This window comes from Amblyomma americanum, chromosome 4 (genome assembly GCF_052857255.1).
Source record: "Amblyomma americanum isolate KBUSLIRL-KWMA chromosome 4, ASM5285725v1, whole genome shotgun sequence".
Taxonomy (NCBI): domain Eukaryota; kingdom Metazoa; phylum Arthropoda; class Arachnida; order Ixodida; family Ixodidae; genus Amblyomma; species Amblyomma americanum.
The window spans coordinates 55,478,874-55,499,542 of NC_135500.1; the positions used below are offsets into that span (position 1 = coordinate 55,478,874).

Genomic DNA, 20,669 nt, shown 5'->3' on the forward strand with positions numbered 1-20,669 from the left:
GTTGCCTGCAAGGTATTCACTAAAGTAAGCGATAATATAGGCAGGGCAACCAAATGATCAGGCAGGCGTTCGTAAACATGCTGGACATAATTACATTGGCACTAAAAAAAGAAACAAGAAAAATGTCTCTCCGCCAAAAGATACTGGACAATAGACGATATTCGCACTAGCCGAGTGTTTGACAGAATCTCGTCTGGCGAACTGAAAACATAACATCTGAAAATAAGAGCACTCGCCAAATTTTCAAAAAAAGGAAAAACATGACGTTTCGGGGACCTCGCGGGCCACAGCTTGTGATCAACGGACCCATTCGAGCCCCGAAATGTCAGTTTTTTCCTTTTTTCTGCATCTGGCGAGTGCACTTCTTTTATGATATTAATATTCACACTATGAATCAGGTGATAGAGAAAGGCTCAGAATACAACCAACCCCTATATACAGGGTGTCCAGGCTAACATTAGCCAAGGGTTAAAAAATAGGATATTTGAGGTAGGCCAGAGAACCCACCTACATACAGCTTCCAGCCGGCTTGCGCATCTAGGCAATTTTTTCTATTGCTATTATTTTTGTAGTAATTAATATAGTTTTTCTAAATGCGTAAATATTGACTTTAGACAGCAGATGTGAGTAACAAAGTTGGAGAGCACCTTCAGAAACCCCCCTTCCATTTATTTGCGATAACGAAAGCCTCTCGTGAATCTTTTTTTCCGAGCTCCAAAGAAAGCCCGCGAATTAGAAAAAAATCATGACTAGCGCATTCGCGCGCCACGATTGTGCTGCTCTCAATCCTGGCTTGAGTGAACGAAATCAGCTGCTGACATGGCGCGACTAAAGTCACGGCGCGACGACCCGGTTGCTCCGGCAGGCCGATGTGTCGACGGTGGTTGCACAGTCATGCTTCCAGACTGGCTTGCGGGCGTCGGAACCACCGTTGACATATCGGCCTGCCGAAGCAACCGGGTCGTCGCGCCATGCCAGCAGCTGATTTCGTTCACTCAAACCAGGATTGAGAGCAGCACAATCGTGGCGCGCGAATGCGCGTCATGATTTTTTTTCTAATTCGCGCGCTTTCTTTGGAGCTCGGAAAAAAGATTCACGAGAGGCTTTCGTTATCGCAAATAAATGGAATGGGGGTTTCTGAAGGTGCTCTCCAACTTTGCTATTCACATTTCGTGTATTAGGTCGATATTTACGCATTTAGCAAAATTATCTTAATTGTTTATTAATTAACTGCAAAACAAAAAAATTCCTATGATGCGCAAGCCGGCTGGTACGTGTATGTAAGCGGTTTTCCTATTCTACCTCAAATATCTTCTTTTTTACCCCTTGGCGAAAGTTAGCCTGGACACCCTGCATAGCATTTATTGATTACGAGATAGCATTTGACTCAGTGGAAACCTCGGCAGTCATACAGGCATTGCGGAATCAGGGTGTAGAAGAGCGCTATGTGAAAATAATGGAAGATGTCTACAGCAACTGCAAAGCTACCATAGTCCTCCATAAGGTCGGCAGTAAAATTCCAATAAGGAAGGGCATCAGGCAGGGAGTCACGATCTCGCCAAATATACTCACCGCCTGTTTACATGAAGAATGCCTTAGTAATCTGCAATTCGATGATGACATTGGCTGGCTCAATCACTAAGAAGATTAACTGCATGGCATAATCCATGAGTTAGGCAGGCAGATGGGTCTAAAAATTAATATCCATAAAAAGAAAGCAATGTTCAATAGTCTCGGAAGGCAACTGTAGTTCACAATTGGTAGGTGCTGGAAGAGGTGAGAGAATACGTCTACTTAGAGCAGGCACTGATTGGAGATCAAGATCACGAATGTGAAATACCTACAACAATAATAATGGGCGAGGGAAGCGCATTTGGCAGGTTCTCTCAGTTGATCAATGGCAGTTTACCAATAACCCTCCCGAGAAACGCGTACAAGAGCTGTATCTTACCGGTACTCCCTTATGGGGCAGAAATATTGAGGCTAACGAAAAGTGTTCAGCTTATGTTAAGGTCGACGTAGCGAGCTATGGAAAGAGAAATGAGAGGTTTAAGGTTAAGAGGCAGGAAGGAAGGCAGAGTGGGTGAGGGAACAAACGCGGATTAATGACTTTCTACTCTAAATCCAGATGAAAAAATGGGCTTGAGTAGATCATGTAATGCGAAGGCAAAATGACCGCTGGTCCGTAAGGATAACGGAGTAGATTTCAAGAGAAGGCAAACGTAGCAGAGGCTGGCAGAAATTCAGGTTGCCAGATGAGATTAAGAAGTTTGTGCGGGGATACGCCGGTCGCAACTGGCATAAGACAGGGTTAAATGGAGAGACATGGGGCCAGGAATTTGGCTTGCAGTGGGCGTAATCAGGCTGATGACATTGATGGTGATCTTATTTTGAAAGCAGCATGACAGATATGATAAAGGACCGTAAGAGTGTAGTGCGGCGATAAAATCATCCCGGAGTCGGCACAAAACTCCAATAGCACGTGCTAATTTAGTTACTACTTGATCTATACGTGCATGCCAAGGCACAGAAAATCTTCACATTATTCGAGAGAACTATGAAGGGGCAGGCTTGGCACCCGCGACCGCTTCGTTTGCGATGCCCCCGCTATGGGGCTCTTTCCGGTATGCAGAGAAGGAACAACACATGGAATGGGGCCGCACAAATTTAATCCGGAACTGGATGCCCCCGAGGTGTTCAGAAGGTGTCTGGATGCCACTGCGGTGGTCCGGTGCCTAGAGTTCGTCATCACTGAGGCAGCGCCAATGGGGACGGTTGACCCGCGGCGAGTTGCGCACGTTGACGGGTAGAGTCCGCGAACGATATTCGCACAGTAAATGATCGTCTCTCGGTTGGCGAGGCTGGGTCTGCCTCATCTGGCGATGTCCCTCGCTCCTCTGCCACACCATCCACATCGGTGGCTCAGTGGTTAGGGCCCTCGTCTACTGAGCCGGAGTGCCCGTGTTCGAACCCTACCGCGGCGGCCGCGTTTTCTTGGAGGCGAAACGTAAATGGCGCCCTTGTCCTGCGCGATGACAGTGCACGATAAAGTTCTCCAGGTGGTCGAAATTATTCAAGAGCCCTCCGTTGCGGCACCTCTTTCTTCCTTTCTTCTTTCAATTCCTTCTTTCCCATCCCTTACGGCGCGATTAGGGTGTCCACCGAGATAAGTGATACAGTTACTGCGCCATTTCCTTTCCTCAAGTCCAATTTTCCATCCTTGCGCGGCCTTCCTCCTCAGCTCGGGTCCTTTCTTCTTTTCTTATTCGCCGACTTCTTCGCCTACCGGAAACGGACGTCGGAGTCGTCGTCCCACGCGCTGTTCCACTGATCATTTCCAAACCCACTTTTGGGACACAAACGGAAGGAGTCAGTGAAATTGCTGGAAGGTCGGTTCTCGAATGTCCGACCAGCCATAAGCCGCCGTCACACGTTTATGAGGGGATGTGCATACATGCAACCAGCTTCTACGGTCAGTGCCGTCGCATACACGTACCTGTACCAGCGTCGAAGGATGATGACTGCGGTCGCTTTGACACCTCGTGAGTTCTTCACGCCATGGAGCATGTAGATCAGCAGGTACCCGCTGCAAGGAGAGAGATATAATTTCATTGGAATTATAAAATACCTTGGAGCTACTCAATAACTCTCCGTCGCTCTCACGAAGGCTTATAACTGGACAAAGTGGAAGCTAAGGCCAGTTGGTTCTACATTACCAGAACAGCGCAACAAACGCGGAAGTGAAACGAGGTACACAAGCAGGCGCTTCGTCATTTCTAGTTCTTTGCATGGTGTTTAAAGAGGGCAAGATTGCGCCGCCTTGAGCACACATGGACCAGGTTTCACCATTTCGGAGGCATGTAAGGGGATGTTGATAACCCGACCTTCTGCCGCGAAGTTAGCATTTCCCGCGTTTTTCCGAAATTCCGGAATGTTTAGTTCTGAAAAGTGTAGTTTTAAATATCTGTTGAAGTTTTTAACATAGGTGTTTTTTATACGGGTCTATTAGCTTCCATGCGACAGTCTCCGCCTCACTAATACAGCGCAATGTATGCCATCACGGGCACCGGTCATCTGAACCAGAGTACTGCACCGGCCGCATGTAAGGCCCGATGCCAAGACTCAAATCCCAAGCCCTGCCCAGGGCTGCTACATTATTGCCCTACTGAGCGCTGACTCGGGCCACCAAGCTCGACGTGAGACCCGGCCAGGTCCTGGCCTGTTCCAGCAGCAGCTCAAGAGGTAAATTGCTCATCTGTGCAAGTAGCTTCCTGATACACAAGCAAAGAAGTGGCCAGCAAAGGCGCTCAAATCGCAACCACACTTAAAGAAAATGGTTTGGTAAACACAAAAACCAGGCAAGGTACGGCGGGTTCGCGCTCTCCGCTTTTTGAACAGTGACCTTGAGATTATAGTTTTATTGAGAAAGAATTGTGTACGTATAAGGTGCATAATTTAGTGCAGAAGGAGCACCCAGAGTAGAAATTATCAGCGCGACCTCCAGTTATTGTGTTTATATAGTGGATACAGGTATGGCAGGATACATAAAGGTAGAAAAAGATGTATCTGGAAAATATGAAATTAAAGGACATTTTTAATAAGCATGTCGATAATCCACAAGCAGAAAAAGCAGTACACACTTAATACAGGGCTCAGAAGCACTGTAATTGAGGATAACTAACAAATACGTGCTGCTTCATGTTATAGTATGATTTGCCGGGACAGGATTATTAGATGATTGCAAGCAGTGAATTACAGACAGCGATGGCCGACAAGAAAGTGGATTGTTTGCTACAATTAGTTTTGACTTCCGATAGGAAGAGATTATGGTGTTCTGAAAATCTATTATTGTTAATATTAGACCGATATGTACGAGTAAAGACAGGGATGGTAGTTCTTGATGCCAGCTGCAAGAAATCAGTAAGTCTGGTTTCAGTTGCAGTATACACAGTATACGAAAAATATTCTGTACGACGCAAATGCTGACGTGGTGTACGAGCTCAAGGTAGTTATTCGAACAGCTTCCTTTTGAAGACAACATAATATTGAGAGATGGCTAGAAATGTATTACCCCAAGATGATGAAAAGTAGTTCAGGTGACTATCAATGTATGAATAATAAAGTGACCGGAGAATATGTTCTTGAAGATAACAACGTGCTTATTGCGAATAGATTCAGTGCTGAGGTTAAATTTTACTAGTGTATCAAGTGTCAAACCAAGAAATAATGCAGAACCAGATAGAAGAATGACATGGTTATCTAGGTGCACATCACGAACGGTGACAAGTCACTTGTGTAGGAAGTAAATTTTCATTAGACTAGCATTAATTGAGCTTATTTTTAAAAGGTTTTTCCGGCACCAGTCCATTACATTTTAAGGTCAGCATTTCTTTCGATGTTAGGTCACTTATCATTACAAGAAAATAAGTAAGCACCATCAGCATACAAAATGCAGTTATACTGGTAAAGCCTTTAAAGACATCAGTAATGTAAATTAAATATAAAAGTTGCCATAGAACATTAGCGAAAGTAACGTTTTTGAGCAGATTTTAAATCCTACTTTTAAGGCGACGCTAAGTGGTCAAGCTTTTACTTTGTTCTGGGGGCTATCTCATTTTTTAATAAAAAGCTGAAAAGGGTTCAGCTTAAGCTAAGGACAACGCAGCGAGCCATGGAAAGAAAAATGACAGGTGTAACGTTAAGGGACCGGAAGCGGGAAGAGTGGGTGAGGTAACAAACTCGTCTTAATGACATCCTAGTCGAAATCAAGAGGAAGAAATGGGCTTGGCCAGGGCATGTAATGCCAAAGGAAGAAAACCGCTGGTCCTTAAGCGTAACGGAGCGGATTCCAAGAGAAGGCAAGCGTAGCAGGGGGCGGCAGAAAGTTAGGTGGGCGGATGAGATTAAGAGGTGATCACTGCTCGCAGAGGACAGGGTTAATTGCAGAGACATGGCAGAGGCTTTTGTTCTCGAGAGGGCGTGGCTAGGCTGATATTGTCCACAATAACAAAAATATTATGATCGAATGGAATTCGAGTGAAATCATTTGAATAGCATTATCCCTTTCCGTGAACCAGAAAGCACTATATTACCATGCTCGCATGCAGTAGTAAGGCCCGTCATTGTGAGACATCGAAACACAAAACTCTTAGCGTTCGAAGTGTGCCCGTTATCCGCGTGTGCTCAACGATGTTTCTTAACATATCAACTCGTATTTACCTACACCATTTGTGGGGTCTGTAGCGCGGTATTAGGCAGGACCGCTCCGCCAGCTCGGACCACAGCCGCGGCCACGAAGAATACCACACCGAGTAGTAGCTAACAGGCAAAGCTTTTTATTGGGGAACTCCCCAACTGGTGGCCTCCTCGGTACAGCAATGCTGGCGGCAGGCGGGCAAGCAACGCAAACGGAGCGGCGTCACCTTGACAGCTGCCGCTCCCAGCGTGGTCCAGACCAGTCCACCCGCATCGCCGTCGCTCCGTCTTCTCCCCTATCTCCAATTAACTCACTGCCACCGAAGCAAAGAGGTGGGGGAGAGGAGATCCGCCCCTCCCCCGCGTTCTCCGCTGGCTCGCTCGGAGGGAAGATGAGGGGGGGGGGGGAGGGGAGGGGGGGGGCTGCTGCCGCGGTGTACCACGACGCACGAGACAGCGGCGTCCGGCGGGCGAGGAAAAAACGGATTCTCACACAATATAGCCAATTTCATATTAGAAATATAAGCTGGGCGCTTGACAAGAACTGCGCTGTCGTGGTCCTGTAAGCGTGCCACTACATCATGCAAGACTTGTATGAGACACTTAAGCTCCGCCTTAAGGGTATGACGCGTAGCGTTAATTGGTTAATACCCATATATGCGGAATTGCTCATCTCCTACTCTACATTCTTAGGTCGCTCGGTGTCCCCATACCACTCCTGGCGCAGTCGTGCAGCGGTTAAACGATGCGCCACTGCCCTGCAATGTCAGGTGATCCCTGCGGTGGGCCTTGTGCGACCCAAGTTGCTGTTCCCGAGCAACGTCTCTTGACCAGTCCATAATTTAACTGCCACCTGCCACGGTGGGAACTTTGCTCGCAATCCGGTGGACTGGTTGTGATGACCTTACCTGGCAATGTGACCTACGTGGCCTCCCTGCCACCTGGGTTTCTCCTCTATGGACTTTTCGTGGATTTTTCGCCCACGGCCAACAACGTTGATGCCGGCTTTTCTGCGACACGGTGCCCATAGTGCTCTCGCGTTGAAATGCTAGTTACCATGCTCTGTATATTGCCGGCAACCGAAAGGAAATTTAGCTGATATTCTATGTAGTTAGGACACAAGAAAACTATACAGTAACAACGTTTTATTGTGTCGGCGAGATACTCACACAACGGAACAAACCACTCGGACCACGGTCGCCTATCCTTCTTGTACTAATTCGCGGAACCACCGCGGTGTGGCGTCGATTTCGCGAACATCGTCAATGGATTTCTCTTTCGTTACCTTCAGAGCAAGCCAGAAAAAGCGCACTATTCGGAGAGATAAAGAGAAAGAACTTTTGTTTAGGAGATTAATTCGCAGGACGCGGGTGGTCGGAGGCCCCTAGTCCAGGGCTCCACTGCCGGCAGCTGACTTGCGGACTAGCTAGATCGTCCAGGCTTGCTGGTCGATGTTGTCGCTGGTCAGGGCCTCCTCGCACTGCACGTGTGTCGGGCGTGGCACTTTTACTTTCTTGTCTGGTTTGTCCTGGCACTCCCAAGATGTATGGTAGAGCACCAAGCACAGTTACTTGGGCTTTGTGTGGGTTTGATCTTGCGTAAAATGTGAACATTTAGATATGTGTATTCTCCTCCAGTCAACGGCATCTGAGGAGGACAGTTTGTGTGGCGGTGAAAAATGTCGTCTGTCTAGCCTAAGGTGTTCCAGCTTGTCACTATTCGGCCTTAGGAGAGAGGCGGGGTAGGGATGACGATCCGCCCGCGTCGTGAGAGCTCGGGCTACAACACTCGCTACCTCGTTTCCGGCTAGGCCTTCGTGACCAGGTGTAAAAAGGTTATTTTATGTGAGTATGAGAGTGCACTTAATAGTGTGTTCGCCCTTCGGTGAGGTTTTCCAGCAAGCTGAGTTGAGTTGAGTTGAGGTGTTGAATGCTACAGGTGGGATTAGCCTTGCTTATTCTGCCGGCAATTGCTCCACCGTAGCGTCACTCATATGTTAAGGATGTCCTAAAACCGGTCGAATCTGCCCGCTATGCGCACATTCACTTATAATAGCATACATATTACACTTCCGTAGTCACCATCTATGCACACATTCACTCACAGCAGAAACATAGACCACTCCAGAAGTCATCATCTATGCACATATTCGGTCACTGCAGAACATAGTTCATTACAGTGCCACCATCCATGCACACATTCACTCACAGTATGACATAGTCCACCGCAGAAGACATAGTCCACCCCACATTCAATCACTGTAAAAAATAGTCCGTTCCTGTTGTCACCATTCAGAGACAAGATCAGTGTTCTGCTGAAATGTTAAAAGAAGGCGTGAAGCCTCCCTTCTGCATGTCCGCTTTCCACTCGGGTAGACAATGTCCTGCACTATACTGTGAAGGTCTCCTGTCTTCCTGAAGGAAGCGAACACCACAAACCTTTCCGCGTTGTACTCTGGGCAGTACATAATATAATGCTCTATATCCCCGCACACGCTACATATAGAACATAGCGCAGACGATGCCATGCCCGTCTTATGTATCTAGGCAGGAGAACGAGCAGAGCCCGTGCGAATTTGATGTAATAGAGTAGCCTGGGATCTTCCCAGTCCCTTGGTCACACATGGCTTGTGGGGCGCACTCCACAGGGTACAAAAATGGTCGAGCACGGTTTCTCTGAAGAGTCTTTTTCCTCGTTAGGTACTTTCCTTGACGTATTTCTTGACAAAGCTTTATGGGCGAGATTGTCTGCCACCTCAATGCCTCTGACTCCTGTGTGTGAGGGCACCCATTGGAAATAGAGAGTAAAGCTTCTGCTGTAGAGATTCTGAACCAAGCGTAGAGAGCTTATAGACAACGCATCAGTAGGGAACCCGCGCTCTAATATCTGAAGGGCAGATTTTGAGTCAGGTTGACAGCAGGTTGAGCCGGACAAGACACTAACTTCCGTAAAGCCGCCTCAATAGCAACACTTTCGGCCGTAGTGGAGGATACGACAGCAGTAAAGCGTACAGACCACTGCAGTACAAAGGAGGAATGTAAAAAACCGCGGCGCAAGCTTGTTTGACCTTGTCCAGAGAACCACCTGTGAAAATTTGAAGATGGCGGACATACTCGTTATCCAAATGTTCAAGTGCGTGCGAATGCGTTGCACCAAAAGAGAGCTGCGTTTTGCGCTCACATGGGGAATTGTGAGCTTACAGACGAGGGTCGGAAAAGACCAGGGTGGTTTTGACCGTTTCCGTTCCCTTAGAACATTAATCCTACCGAACTAAGAGTATTAAGTGCCAAGAGGCCTTCGACTCATATCTCTTGCTGAGCCGATGAGTCTGTCACGACGTGCGATGACTTCTGTCGGTCATGAGCCCTGATGGGGATGGCTATGGCCAGTGATTCTGCTTCCGCAGGGTTCTCTGCAAAGATTGAAGTCCTAATGATTGGCCTCTTCTCGTAGTCGATCGCAGCAATCGCGAACCTACGTGTTTTGACATAGACCCCAATGTATACGTATACTGCTTCTGGGTCTTGATAGTTTTCTTTCCAGTGCTTTCCGGACTTCATCGACTGGTGCCTAACTTACTGCTATGCGTGTCGCCATTGAGCATATCAGTGAAGAAACACCCCAGCAATGGCCTGTTTTCCCTGATTCAAAGGCAGCCCTCCAAGCGTTACAATCTGCTCTTCGCTATGGGTCCCATGAACAACTTTTCGCGGAAATCCGAGAGCTCCACCACACAGCCATCAACAAAGGGCACGATATTGTTTACCAGTGGCTGCCGGGACACAGCAGCATCGCAGGTAACCACCGCGTGGACGACGCCGTACGAACTGTTCACCATGAGGGCGATTGTGTGTCCATCCCCATCTCGAGAGCCGACGCAGCGGGTAGGCTTAGACCACTGTCGCGGGACATCATGCTTGCCGCGTGGAATTCCGGCCTATTCTCACATACTCGTTTAAAAACCTTGGACCCAGATCTGAACCTTCGGCTTCCATCAGGCCTACCACTACGTGAAGCAACTTGTGTCACCTGTGGCTGGGTGTAGCTTTCACCAAGCACTACTCCTTCTTAATAGGTATGGCTGACAGCCCTGCATGTCCCATCTGCCGGTGTGATGAGACTATAGCCCGCATTCTTTATGAATGCCCTGCGTACAGTCTCGAATGAAAGTCTCTCTGCCGTGCACTGGAGCATCTCGACCTGCGCCCACTGACGGAAACGAAGATTCTCGGCCACTGGCCGCGGCGATCGTCGGCGGTGAAGGCCTCCAAGGCACTGTTCCGCTTTCTAAGGACTTGTGGCCTGCACGATAGGCTGTGACTTTACTGAACGCTGTGACTGCATAGTGATTTTAATTTCCTGCAACTGCCTTTTCTCCATCTTTTTCTCCCCTCCCCCCTTTCCTCCGGGCAGGGTAGCAAACCGGCTATTCTTCTATTCTCCCTGCATTCCCTCCTCCTCCTCCTCCTTGCCAGCGTTTTGACTCTGGCTCTCCTCCTACCCTTTTCTAGTTTATGGTGGATGTGTCTAGGTATCGGGTTTACATAGATCATCTCTCTTGCAGGTGTCAAAATTTGGGACTTTCACCAGTCCGTAGTGCTTTGCATAGCCTCAGCCTTGTCAGAATATCCCTACCCGCTTGTGTTGTGGTTAAGCTGTTTTTTAACCCTCCAGAACCACCTCCATGAGCTCCTCGAAGGTGTTGTGTACTACGAGTGCCAAAAGACGTTCCGTTGATGTCGTTGGTGGGGTGTTTAAGGCAGTTTTATAGGCACCCCTTATGATGGTATTAATGACCCTTCTATCAACGATTCGAATCTCTTGATATGGGAGTGCGTAGGTGATCCTGCTTGCAACTAGGGCTTCTAATCATTCTCTATATTTGGTTGACCGTGGGCTTGAGAGTCTTTTTGTATAATCTGCTCTCAGACTGCTTTGTAACCACAGCCCCAAAACTCTGATCTTCTCTTTTTCCTGAATTTTCAATTTCCTAGGTAGAGTTCAATTTCTCTCGGGGACTTGTAATTTTTCCAGTGTAGCCTGATAAGTTCGGATTTCTCCGGGGAGCAATGAAGACCGCACTCTTCGGCAAATTCTTCGACCATACCTATAGCTGCTTGTAGGGCTTCTTCCTTCTGAGCCAAGGGTGCCTGTGTAGCCCATATGGTGATGTCCACGTAGAAGGTGAAGCCGATACTTCGTTAAGAGCTTTTTGGCTCATTTGAGCATTCCTATGTTGAACAGCATTGCAGAGACTACAGAGCAGAACGGCATGGCTTTGTTGGGCTTAGGTAACATGGGTGAGCGGATCTTTCCAATTCCTATGGCGACTGTGTTATCCGTGAGGAATGCCTTCACGTAGTTGAAAATTTTCTGTCCGCAGTTGATATTGTTTAATTATTGTAATATGGTGCGGTGACCAATATTGTCGAATGCTCCTTTCAAGTCCAGTGCGAGTAGAAGGTATTCGCCGTGTTTGGGGATAGTATTTATGACTTCTTTAATACAGAGGAAGGCATCTTGGGTGCAGAGTCCCTTGCGGGAGCCCAGAATGCACGAAGGAAATAGTGTCACGACTCGGTAGAACCCCGAGGAGAGCTTAGAGATAAAACGGTTTACTGGTCAACCAGCAGGAGTCCCCGCGCGTTTCAGCTTCTTCCTCTTCCAGCCTCGCGCTCGTTGACCCATTCGTCATCTTTCGCGTCTTCTTGCATGCGGTATTTGCCCCCCCTTCAGGAAGCATCGTCTCGATGCTCACATAAGGAAGTAGGAGGTCAAGAGCGGTCCGAGTAGTACGGCTTCATAAGTACAACATGGACGACATCGACTTGTTGCTGGCATCGCTTGGATGTGGATAACCCGTCTGGCACCACCTCATGCTTTACGCCGGTTAAACGTCTCAGCACAACATAGGGCCCTAAGTATCGCCGTAATAGTTTTTCGGAGAGCCCACGGCGGCGAATAGCCGTCCAGACCCACACTTTGTCACCAGGTTCATACATGACATGTCTGTGGTGAATATTGTAGCGTCGTGCATCAGCCTCCTGCTGAGTTCTGATGCGCACACGCGCGAGTTGGCAAGCTTCCTCTGCGCGCTTTGCGAATTCTTCGGCGTCCTGATCGACACCGTTGCCGTCGGCATTAGGGAGCAACATGCCATCCAGTATAGTTGTCATTGGTCGCCCATGAAGAAGTCTGAAAGGCGTTATGCGAGTGGTGTCTTGTAGTGCCGTATGGCAGGCGAACGTGACGTTGGGAAGCATTTCGTCCCAATTCTTGCGGTCCACGTCGACGTACATACAGAACATGTCTGCGATTGTTTTATTCAAGCGTTCCGTCAATCCATTGATTTGGGGGTAATAGGCTGTCGTTTTACGATGACTGGTGCCGCTGAGATGGAGAACGGTTTCCAAAAGCTCGGCCATAAAGGCAGTTCCTCGGTAAGTTTTAATGAGCGCCGGAGCGCCATGCCTGGGTACGATGTTCTCAACGAAGAACCGAGCTGTTTCGGCGGCGGTATTCCTGGGCAGAGCCTTTGTCTCCGCGTAGCGAGTTAGATAATCGGTGGCGACAATTATCCATTTATTCCCGGCAGTAGACGTCAGAAATGGTCCCAGGAGGTCCATGCAAATTTGCTTGAAAGGTGTCTTTGGCACTTGAGGAGGGTGGAGTACGCCGGCTGGTTTTTCGGGGGGTTGGGGGGCTGGGGGGGGGGTGATTTACGAGGTTGGCAATCTACGGACGTCCGTACATAGTGCTTCACTGTAGTATCCGCGCTGTACTTAGCCAACGTGCGGGTGTAGCCCGGGTGGCTGGCGGTTGGCTCGTCGTGACATGCTTGCAAGAGTTCCGTGCGAAGAGCCGTTGGGACGACGAGCAGATGACTGTCCCCCCCCCCCCCCCCCGGAAGGAAGTTCTTGTAAATTACGTCGTTGCGAAGAAATAATGAAGAGAGGCTGCGTGCGAAAATATTAGGCACAGCCATAGTTCGCTTCTCCAAGAAATCAATAAGAGGGAGCAATTCCTGGTCCTCTCTCTGGTGTTGGGAAAGAGTTACATCATCTATGACTCCTAAAAAAGCAGTGTCTTCATTGGTCATGGTGGAGGGTTCGCCCGGTGCACGCGAAAGGCAGTCAGCATCCGCATGCTTCTTTCCGGATTTGCAAATAACCGTCATGTCGACCTCTTGTAACCGATGGCACCAACGCGCGAGTCTCCCTGAAGGGTCCTTTAAGTTCGTCAGCCAACAGTGAGAGTGATGGTCGCTAAAGACTTGAAAGGGGTGAGCGTACATGTAAGGGCGGAATTTCAGAACCGCCCATACCACTGCAACGCATTCCTTTTCTGTTCCCGAGTAGTTCACTTCTGCTTTAGACAGAGTCCTGCTGGCATAAGCAATCACTTTCTCCACACCATCCTGGCGCTGCAGCAATACAGCACCTAAATCCACATTGATCGCATCGGTATGAAGCAGGGTAGGGGCGTCGTCATCAAAGTGCGCCAGGACAGGTGGCGTCTATAGACGTCTCTGGAGCTCATTAAAAGCTTGGGGCTGTTCTTCACCCCAGCGAAACACAGCGTTGTCGCGTGTCAGTGAAGTTAATGGACAGGCAATTCGTGAGAAGCCAGCAATAAATTGACGGCAATAGGCGCAAAACCCCAGGAAGCGCCGAAACGTATTTTTGTCCGTAGGTGTTGGGAACTTCGCGACTGCGGCGAGCTTTTCGGGATAAGGCCGGTCAGCTTCATGGCTAACGACGTGTCGTAAGAATTGCAGCTCCTCGTAACCGAAGTGGAAGTTCTCGGGTTTTAGTGTGAGGCCCGCAGATCGTATGGCCTGAAAGACAGCTAGCAAACGGCGTAGATGCTCCTCATATATATTAACGATTTTCCTGCTAACATATGCTCTAACATTCGCATATTCGCTGATGATTGTGTTATCTACCGGCCTATTACTAACAGCGATGACATTTTGCTTCTTCAGTCTGACATTCAGCACGTACTAACCTGGTGCAATACATGGCTAATGTCCTTAAATGTGAAAAGAAACCATCTCTGCTATCATTCCACCAACGTCATTCACAGCCATCTTCAAGATATCTAATCGGGAATGTTGAGATCGCTTCAGTATTATTTTTCAAGTATTAAGGCATCCATTTGAAACCTGATCTAAATTGGTCTTTTCATGTATCTCAGATTACTAACGAGGCAAATCGCGTCCTTGGTTACTTTCGACGAACCCTGCGGCTAGCACCCCTATCAGTGAAATCCCTTGCTTACTTAGCTCTTATCCGTCCCAAATCACAATATGCATGCGCGATCTGGGACCCTCATCAAAATAACCTTTCCATTACTCTCGAATCTGTACAGAATCGCTCAGCTCGTTTCATTTTCTCAGCCTATTCTTATCATGTAAGTGTAAATCAACTAAAACGCAATGCTCATCTCACAACTTTAGCGAACGGCCGAAAAACTTCCAGGTTGTGTCTGTTTCATAAATTCTATCATCCACATCTCAACTCTGTTATCAGTCCCGCACATCGCATCTCCAATAGCACAAACCACGGGAAGGCAGTCTACCCTCCCCCTGCCCGCACTTCTGCGCATCTGTCATCATCTTTCGTTCATACAGCAAGGGACTGGAATGACCTGCCAAACGCCATCTTTGATCAGATCGACTCATCGTCATTCAGATCGTCAATAGAAGAAATGTACTGCTGAAATTCCACCCCCTTATGTAATACCCCTTCAATGGGGCCTTTGAGGTATTATAAAGAAAGAAAGAAGGTGGCCGAAAACACAATCACATTCGTCAAGATACACCAGGCATGTCTGCCACTTGAGTCCCGAGTGCACAGTGTCCATCAGCCTCTGAAATGTTGCTTGTGCCGAGCATAAACCGAATGGAAGAACCTTAAACTCATACAATCCGTCGCCAGTGACGAATGCTGTCTTCTCCGCATCCCTCTCATCTACTTCGATTTGCCAATATCCACTCTTCAAATTCATTGAAGAGAAGTAACGTGCATTTCGTAGCTGGTCAAGGGAATCAATGCGAGGGAGAGGATAAACGTCGTTTTTGTCACTTGATTGAGCTTGCGGTAGTGAATACAAAATCGTAAGCTGCCGTCCTTTTGAAGCGAAAAGCTTCACTGCGCGGGTCAGAGCCGAGCTTCGCGTGAGCCGAACTGGTGAGTTATGCGCATGCACGAAAACGAGTGACGTCTATCGCCGCGCAGGTGGTCGCTCCTCGCCGCTGCCGCACCGTCACCGCCGCCTACTCCGTCGCCTGACCTTTCGGCACAGCCACGCGCTACTGCACATGTGCGTCATGTGCATGCGCAAGGAGGATATATAATGCGCTTGCCAGAGAATAGGCGAGCGCACTCGACATGGAAGGGAAATAGAGTGCGGCTGCTGGCAGACTACGCAGAAAAGCTGAGAAACTAAATTCGCCTAATCCAGAAGTACTCGCTTGATAGTTGGCTGCAAAACAGCGAAAAAAATGATAAAGCCAAAGCTAAACGTGAGCCAAAACGCCTGAACAACGAGAAATTTGCTAGGTGTGATCGATACGGCAGGCGCCTGCCGTGGAGACCGACACCCGAACCACGCCCTTATAAAGGAAGGAAAATGAAATGATTGATTTTATGGAAAGCAATTTACGCCTGTCTCACATGTCTCGCTGGACACCCGAAATGCCCCCGTAAGGGAAGGAAAATGAAATAAAGTTGGTTTTAAGGAAACGAAATCACGCCTGTCTCACATACTTGGTGGACACCCGTTCCGCGCCGTAAGGGAAGGAAAGTGGATTATGAAAGTTGGTTTTAAGGAAAGGAAATTACGCCTGCCTCCCATATCTCAGTATGGCTATCTATGGAAACCGCCAGTCGCTCGACCTCAAACGTGGCCAGTGAGATGCAGCTTTTCGCTTTCGACCAGGGTTAATCAGAGCTAATTACCAGCATATTTTTTAACAAGTACCACGGGGGAAGCCCAGGGACTCTGTGACGGCTGGATAACGTCATCTCTAAGCATTTCGGCCACCTGACGCTGAATGACTTCGCGCTCCTTCGGAGCCACACGGTTAAGGATTTTGTCGAATCGGGCGAATCGCGTCATCCGTGATAATTCGATGTTTGGTCAAAGGCATTTGGCCGATCCGCGATTCTGAAGCAAAATAGTCTCGAAAGTGATCTATGAGATCCAAAAGGCGTTCCCGTTCTGAAGGCGACAAATTTGGGCTCACATAGACGATGGCTGCAAACGCCTTGCTCACTGATCCTTCCTTTCGCAGCACAAAACAGTCTTGCGCACTTAGGAGGCTGTCGAAAAATGCCACAGTTGTGCCTTTCGGAATTTGCTGACGCTCGTCGCTGAAGTTTGTCAGCAGCACTTCGGCGTGCCCATTGGCCAAACTGACTAGTCCTCGAGCTATAGAAACACCTCGGCTGAATATAAGGGTGACTGCCCGTTCGGCGACGCCATCGCCGGTATGCGCCACGTCGCACTTCACTTCAACAAGAGAGCATGATCGCGGAGGTAATGTCACCGTCTCATTGGCGACGCGAAGGGCAACAGTGGTACCTCCGCATAACTCAGGTCTTCATGATTTTTAGTGAAGGCAACGACGTTGTCCCTAAATCTTATTACAGCCCCATGAAGGCGCAGAATTTCCATGCCCAAGATAAGGTCTTTGCAACAGTCAGAGAGAATAACGAATCTGCCAACGAACACTGAGTTTCCTATTCCTATCCGGGCAGCGCACTTCCGAGTCGGTGCCAGTAGCTGACCCCCAGCACTTCTTATTACTGGCCCAGTCCATTCGGTTGTTACTTTCCGCAGCGTGTCAGCCACTTTTTGGCAAATAATTTACAAATGCGCCCCGGTATCCACCAAAGCGTGCATCTCCAGTCCATCAATGCAAACAGCGCGGTCAGCGCTAACAACGTCGTCTGGGTTGCTCGGCTCTTTCGGCATTTGCGGCGGAAGTGCGGTAAGGTCGGCGCTGTCAGTATCGTCGTCGGGGCTGCTCATCTGGTGCGGTATTTTTGGCGGTAATGTAGGCGGCATTTTCGGTGGTAGTGCGGCAGTCTCAATGTGAACAGCGGCGTCAGAATCACGGGTTGTGGTCGGTAGTTGCGGCGGTAGTGAGGGCTTTGAAACTTTTCGACTCGTTGCAACCTCCCCTCGCGAGGTTGCAGCTGTTAGTTACCCGGGCGAGGGCGAGGGGTCCGCCGTCCGCTAACGTCAGCATCGCTACGACGCGTCGGCGAAGAATAGCGCTGTGCATATGGGGAGCGGTGGCGGAAGCACGGTGAGTCGCCTTCCCTGCTGAGCGGCGGGTCCTCGATTCGGGCACGGCCAGCGTCGAAATGACGGCGGGCAGAAGCAGGCGGAAAGGCCTGCCCCCCTTGGCGGTAGCGGCTGTACCAATACACGTGGCCCGGTTGTCCGCAGAAGAAGCAGAGTGGTCGGCTGTCATAAGAGTGCGACAGGTCAGTTCGGCGTGGTTGAGAGCGGCCGAGAGGCGCCCCTGAGGCCCCTGAAAGAATCGCGTCTGCTGACGGCCCGGTGAGCACGGTGGGGCGTGGTCTGGCGGCGGGCGACGAAGGATTCCCGCATAGCTCGCAGGATGCGGCTCGTAGTAAGGTGTAATAATGACGGCCATTTTGCTGTCGGGTTAACACGTGGTATGGTTCGCAAATGGCTGCCGTGTTGTGAGACTCGTGGTATGATGCAGACGGTGACAGGGCCTACAGCAGCTCCCTTCTAACAACTGCTGCGACGGCCTCGGGTGACTGAACGCTCGTAGGAGTACTTCGCTGCAGCTCCTCCAGGACAATCTCCCGAATGAGTTCTCGAAGAGAGGTCCTATCGGTTGCAGTGAGAGCCGCCGCAGTCGTCAGAACACCAATTAAGGGTCGGTCGTACTGGCGGCACCGTTCTTGGGGGGCTCGCTCTATAGCTGTAGCGTCCTTGACGAACTCACTGACGGTTTGAGGTGGGTTGCGGACCAAGCCGCCAAACACCTGCTCCATGATACCACGCATGACATGCCGTAGCTTCCTTTGCTCACTCATGTCGGGGTCGGCACAGTGAAAAAGGAGAGCCATGTCTTCCGGAACCATAGCTACGCTTTCATTCGGCTTCTGGACGCGCACTTCAAGCAAGCGCAGAGCATTCTCTCTTCGATAAGTACTGGAAAAAGTGTCCACCAACTGGCGGTGGAAGTTATTCTATGTGGACAAGCTGGCCTCGTGGTTTCCAAACCAAGTTCTAGCACTATCTTGAAGGGCAAAATAAACGTTGCAAACCTTCTGGTCCACATTCCACTGGTTGAACTTGGCCACTCATTTAAACTGGCCGAGCCTGTCTTCCACATCTTCAAACGCGTTCCCGCGGAAGCCCTCTGGCACCATGGGGTTGTGAAGAGTCACCAGCGTAGGGATGGAAGGTGCCATTGCTTGGGAAACCTGGCGAACTCTGACGTTTGAAGAGTCGCCCGGTAGATGGTTTTACTGCGGGCAAGGCCTAGACGGCGGCGGCTAGCGCGATGGACAGGCGTGTCGATGTCCGGGACCCACTGTGGACTTGTCGGAAGGAGTCCTGTGCATACCCAGCACTCTCCACCAGTCTCACGACTCGGTAGAACTCTCAGGAGAGCTTACAGATAAAACGGTTTACTGGTCAACCAGCAAGAGTCCCCGTGCGTTTCAGCTTCTTCCTGTTCAAGCCTCGCGCTCGTAGACCCATTCGTCATCTTTGGCGTCTTCTTGCTAACGGCAATGAGTTGTTTTCGTCTATGTAATTTTGAAGCGTGAGGTCAATTATTCGTTCATAGAGCTTTCCCAGGCAAGAAGTGAGGGAGATTGAACGGAGACTCTCTATAGCCGCGGGCTTTCCTGCCTTAGTAATAGTGATGACGTCCGCGTATTTCCAAGCCGACGGCAGCTGGCCCTTCTCCCACAGTTGTTCGTTGATGTACTTGGTCAGGTCCATCAGGTGGTCGGTGCTCAGCTTCCTGATTATATCGTTTGCAACCCTGCCACCTACCGATGCAGTGTTTCTTGTGGACGTACGGGCTGCTGCGTAGGCCTCTGCCACTGTTATGAAGGAGTGAGGGGGGCGGCGGTCGAGATCGAGTTTGTTTGGCACTCATATGAAGTTTTGCAAGCCAGTGACGGGTCCCCTGAATATTTTTCCTGCATTGTTTTAGTAAATCTGCATCCGTGCACGGATATTTATGTCCTATGGAGTGGGGTGTTCTGTCTGAGTCCGATTTTACTTTGGACGGGTCCGTAAGGCAGTGTAAGGTAGAACATGCTTTGGCCATACATAGGGTACCTTTCAGCGAGTCACAAAACTCTACCCAGTTTTACTTGCTGAGAATTACAGCATACTTCTGGACTTCTTCCGTAACCTTCGCTATTTTTAATTGTAGTTTTCTATTTAATGTTTGCTTTTCCACAGTTTTACTAGACCTTCTCGGGCCTCTCACAAATGGAGATGATGTCCATCTACCTCAGGTGCCTCTGTTGTCGTTTGGATGATTTCAGGCGTCTTTGCATGACCATCTTATATGTTTTAACTCAATCTTCAATTGTTGTGATGCCGCCTTCTTGTGTGTTAATATTCTTCAATTTATCCACGTCCGTTAATTTTTTACAGCTAATAGTCAGCCTCACACAGGCTGTCATTAAAGATAAGCTAAGAATTTTGTGATCCCTGCCCAGGGTTCCTTGAAAATTGCTCCATGTGCAGTGGCTTATGCTTTTCGTGAAAGTTAGGTCGGAGCAGGTGTCTCTCCTAACACTGTTCCTTATTCTAGTGTGGGACATGAAGTCCGTCATTAGGCAAAGGTCCAGGCGCTCAGACACTTCCAAAAGATTGGCTCCCTACGTGGTATTCTTGTGATAGCCCCATGTGGTGTGTAGAGCGTTTAAGTCCCCCACAATAATCAAGGGGTTCTTTGCTGCTATACGTCTGCAATCGAGTAAAATTGGTTTTAAATCTTACCTGCTTCTTGGAGGACTGTAGAAGTTTAGGATGCGCACGCACTGTTTCCATCTTTTTTGATAGGCAATCTCAATGAGGACTTGATCTATTTCACGGAAGTGGAGATCGTGCGAAATAAGTGTTATACCCCTGTCACACGGGCACTTTCGATCCTCATTGAGTCAATGCTCATCGAACTCAATGCAGATCGACGGTTGTCACACGGCCACTTTCAAGCGCAATCGAGCTCGATCCTGCTTGACTCGATGCCGATTCCTCAAGAGTGCTTGAGGTTCCAAGCACAATCGAAAACACTCGCTCTCATGAAGCTATAAAAATAAACACTAGTTAACAAAACCAAACCACAATTGTTGTCGTTGTAATTGATTAAAATGTAATACAGAACATTTTTCAGGTGCTATGCCTGCTTATATGCGAACATTTGAAAATAATCTCTACACCACGCTCCAAGCTTC

The 20,669-nt window shown here is 49.0% G+C and overlaps 1 protein-coding gene across 1 annotated transcript in view; it reads right to left on the reverse strand.

Moving 5' to 3' along the window:
• Positions 1-20,669, reverse strand: part of LOC144129507 (nose resistant to fluoxetine protein 6-like) — a 224,208-nt gene that overhangs the window by 103,152 nt on the left and 100,387 nt on the right. Inside the window, exon 8 of the mRNA XM_077663668.1 lies at positions 3,497-3,586. Coding sequence (XP_077519794.1) covers positions 3,497-3,586 — 90 coding nt within the window. The remainder of the gene's footprint in view (positions 1-3,496; positions 3,587-20,669) is intronic.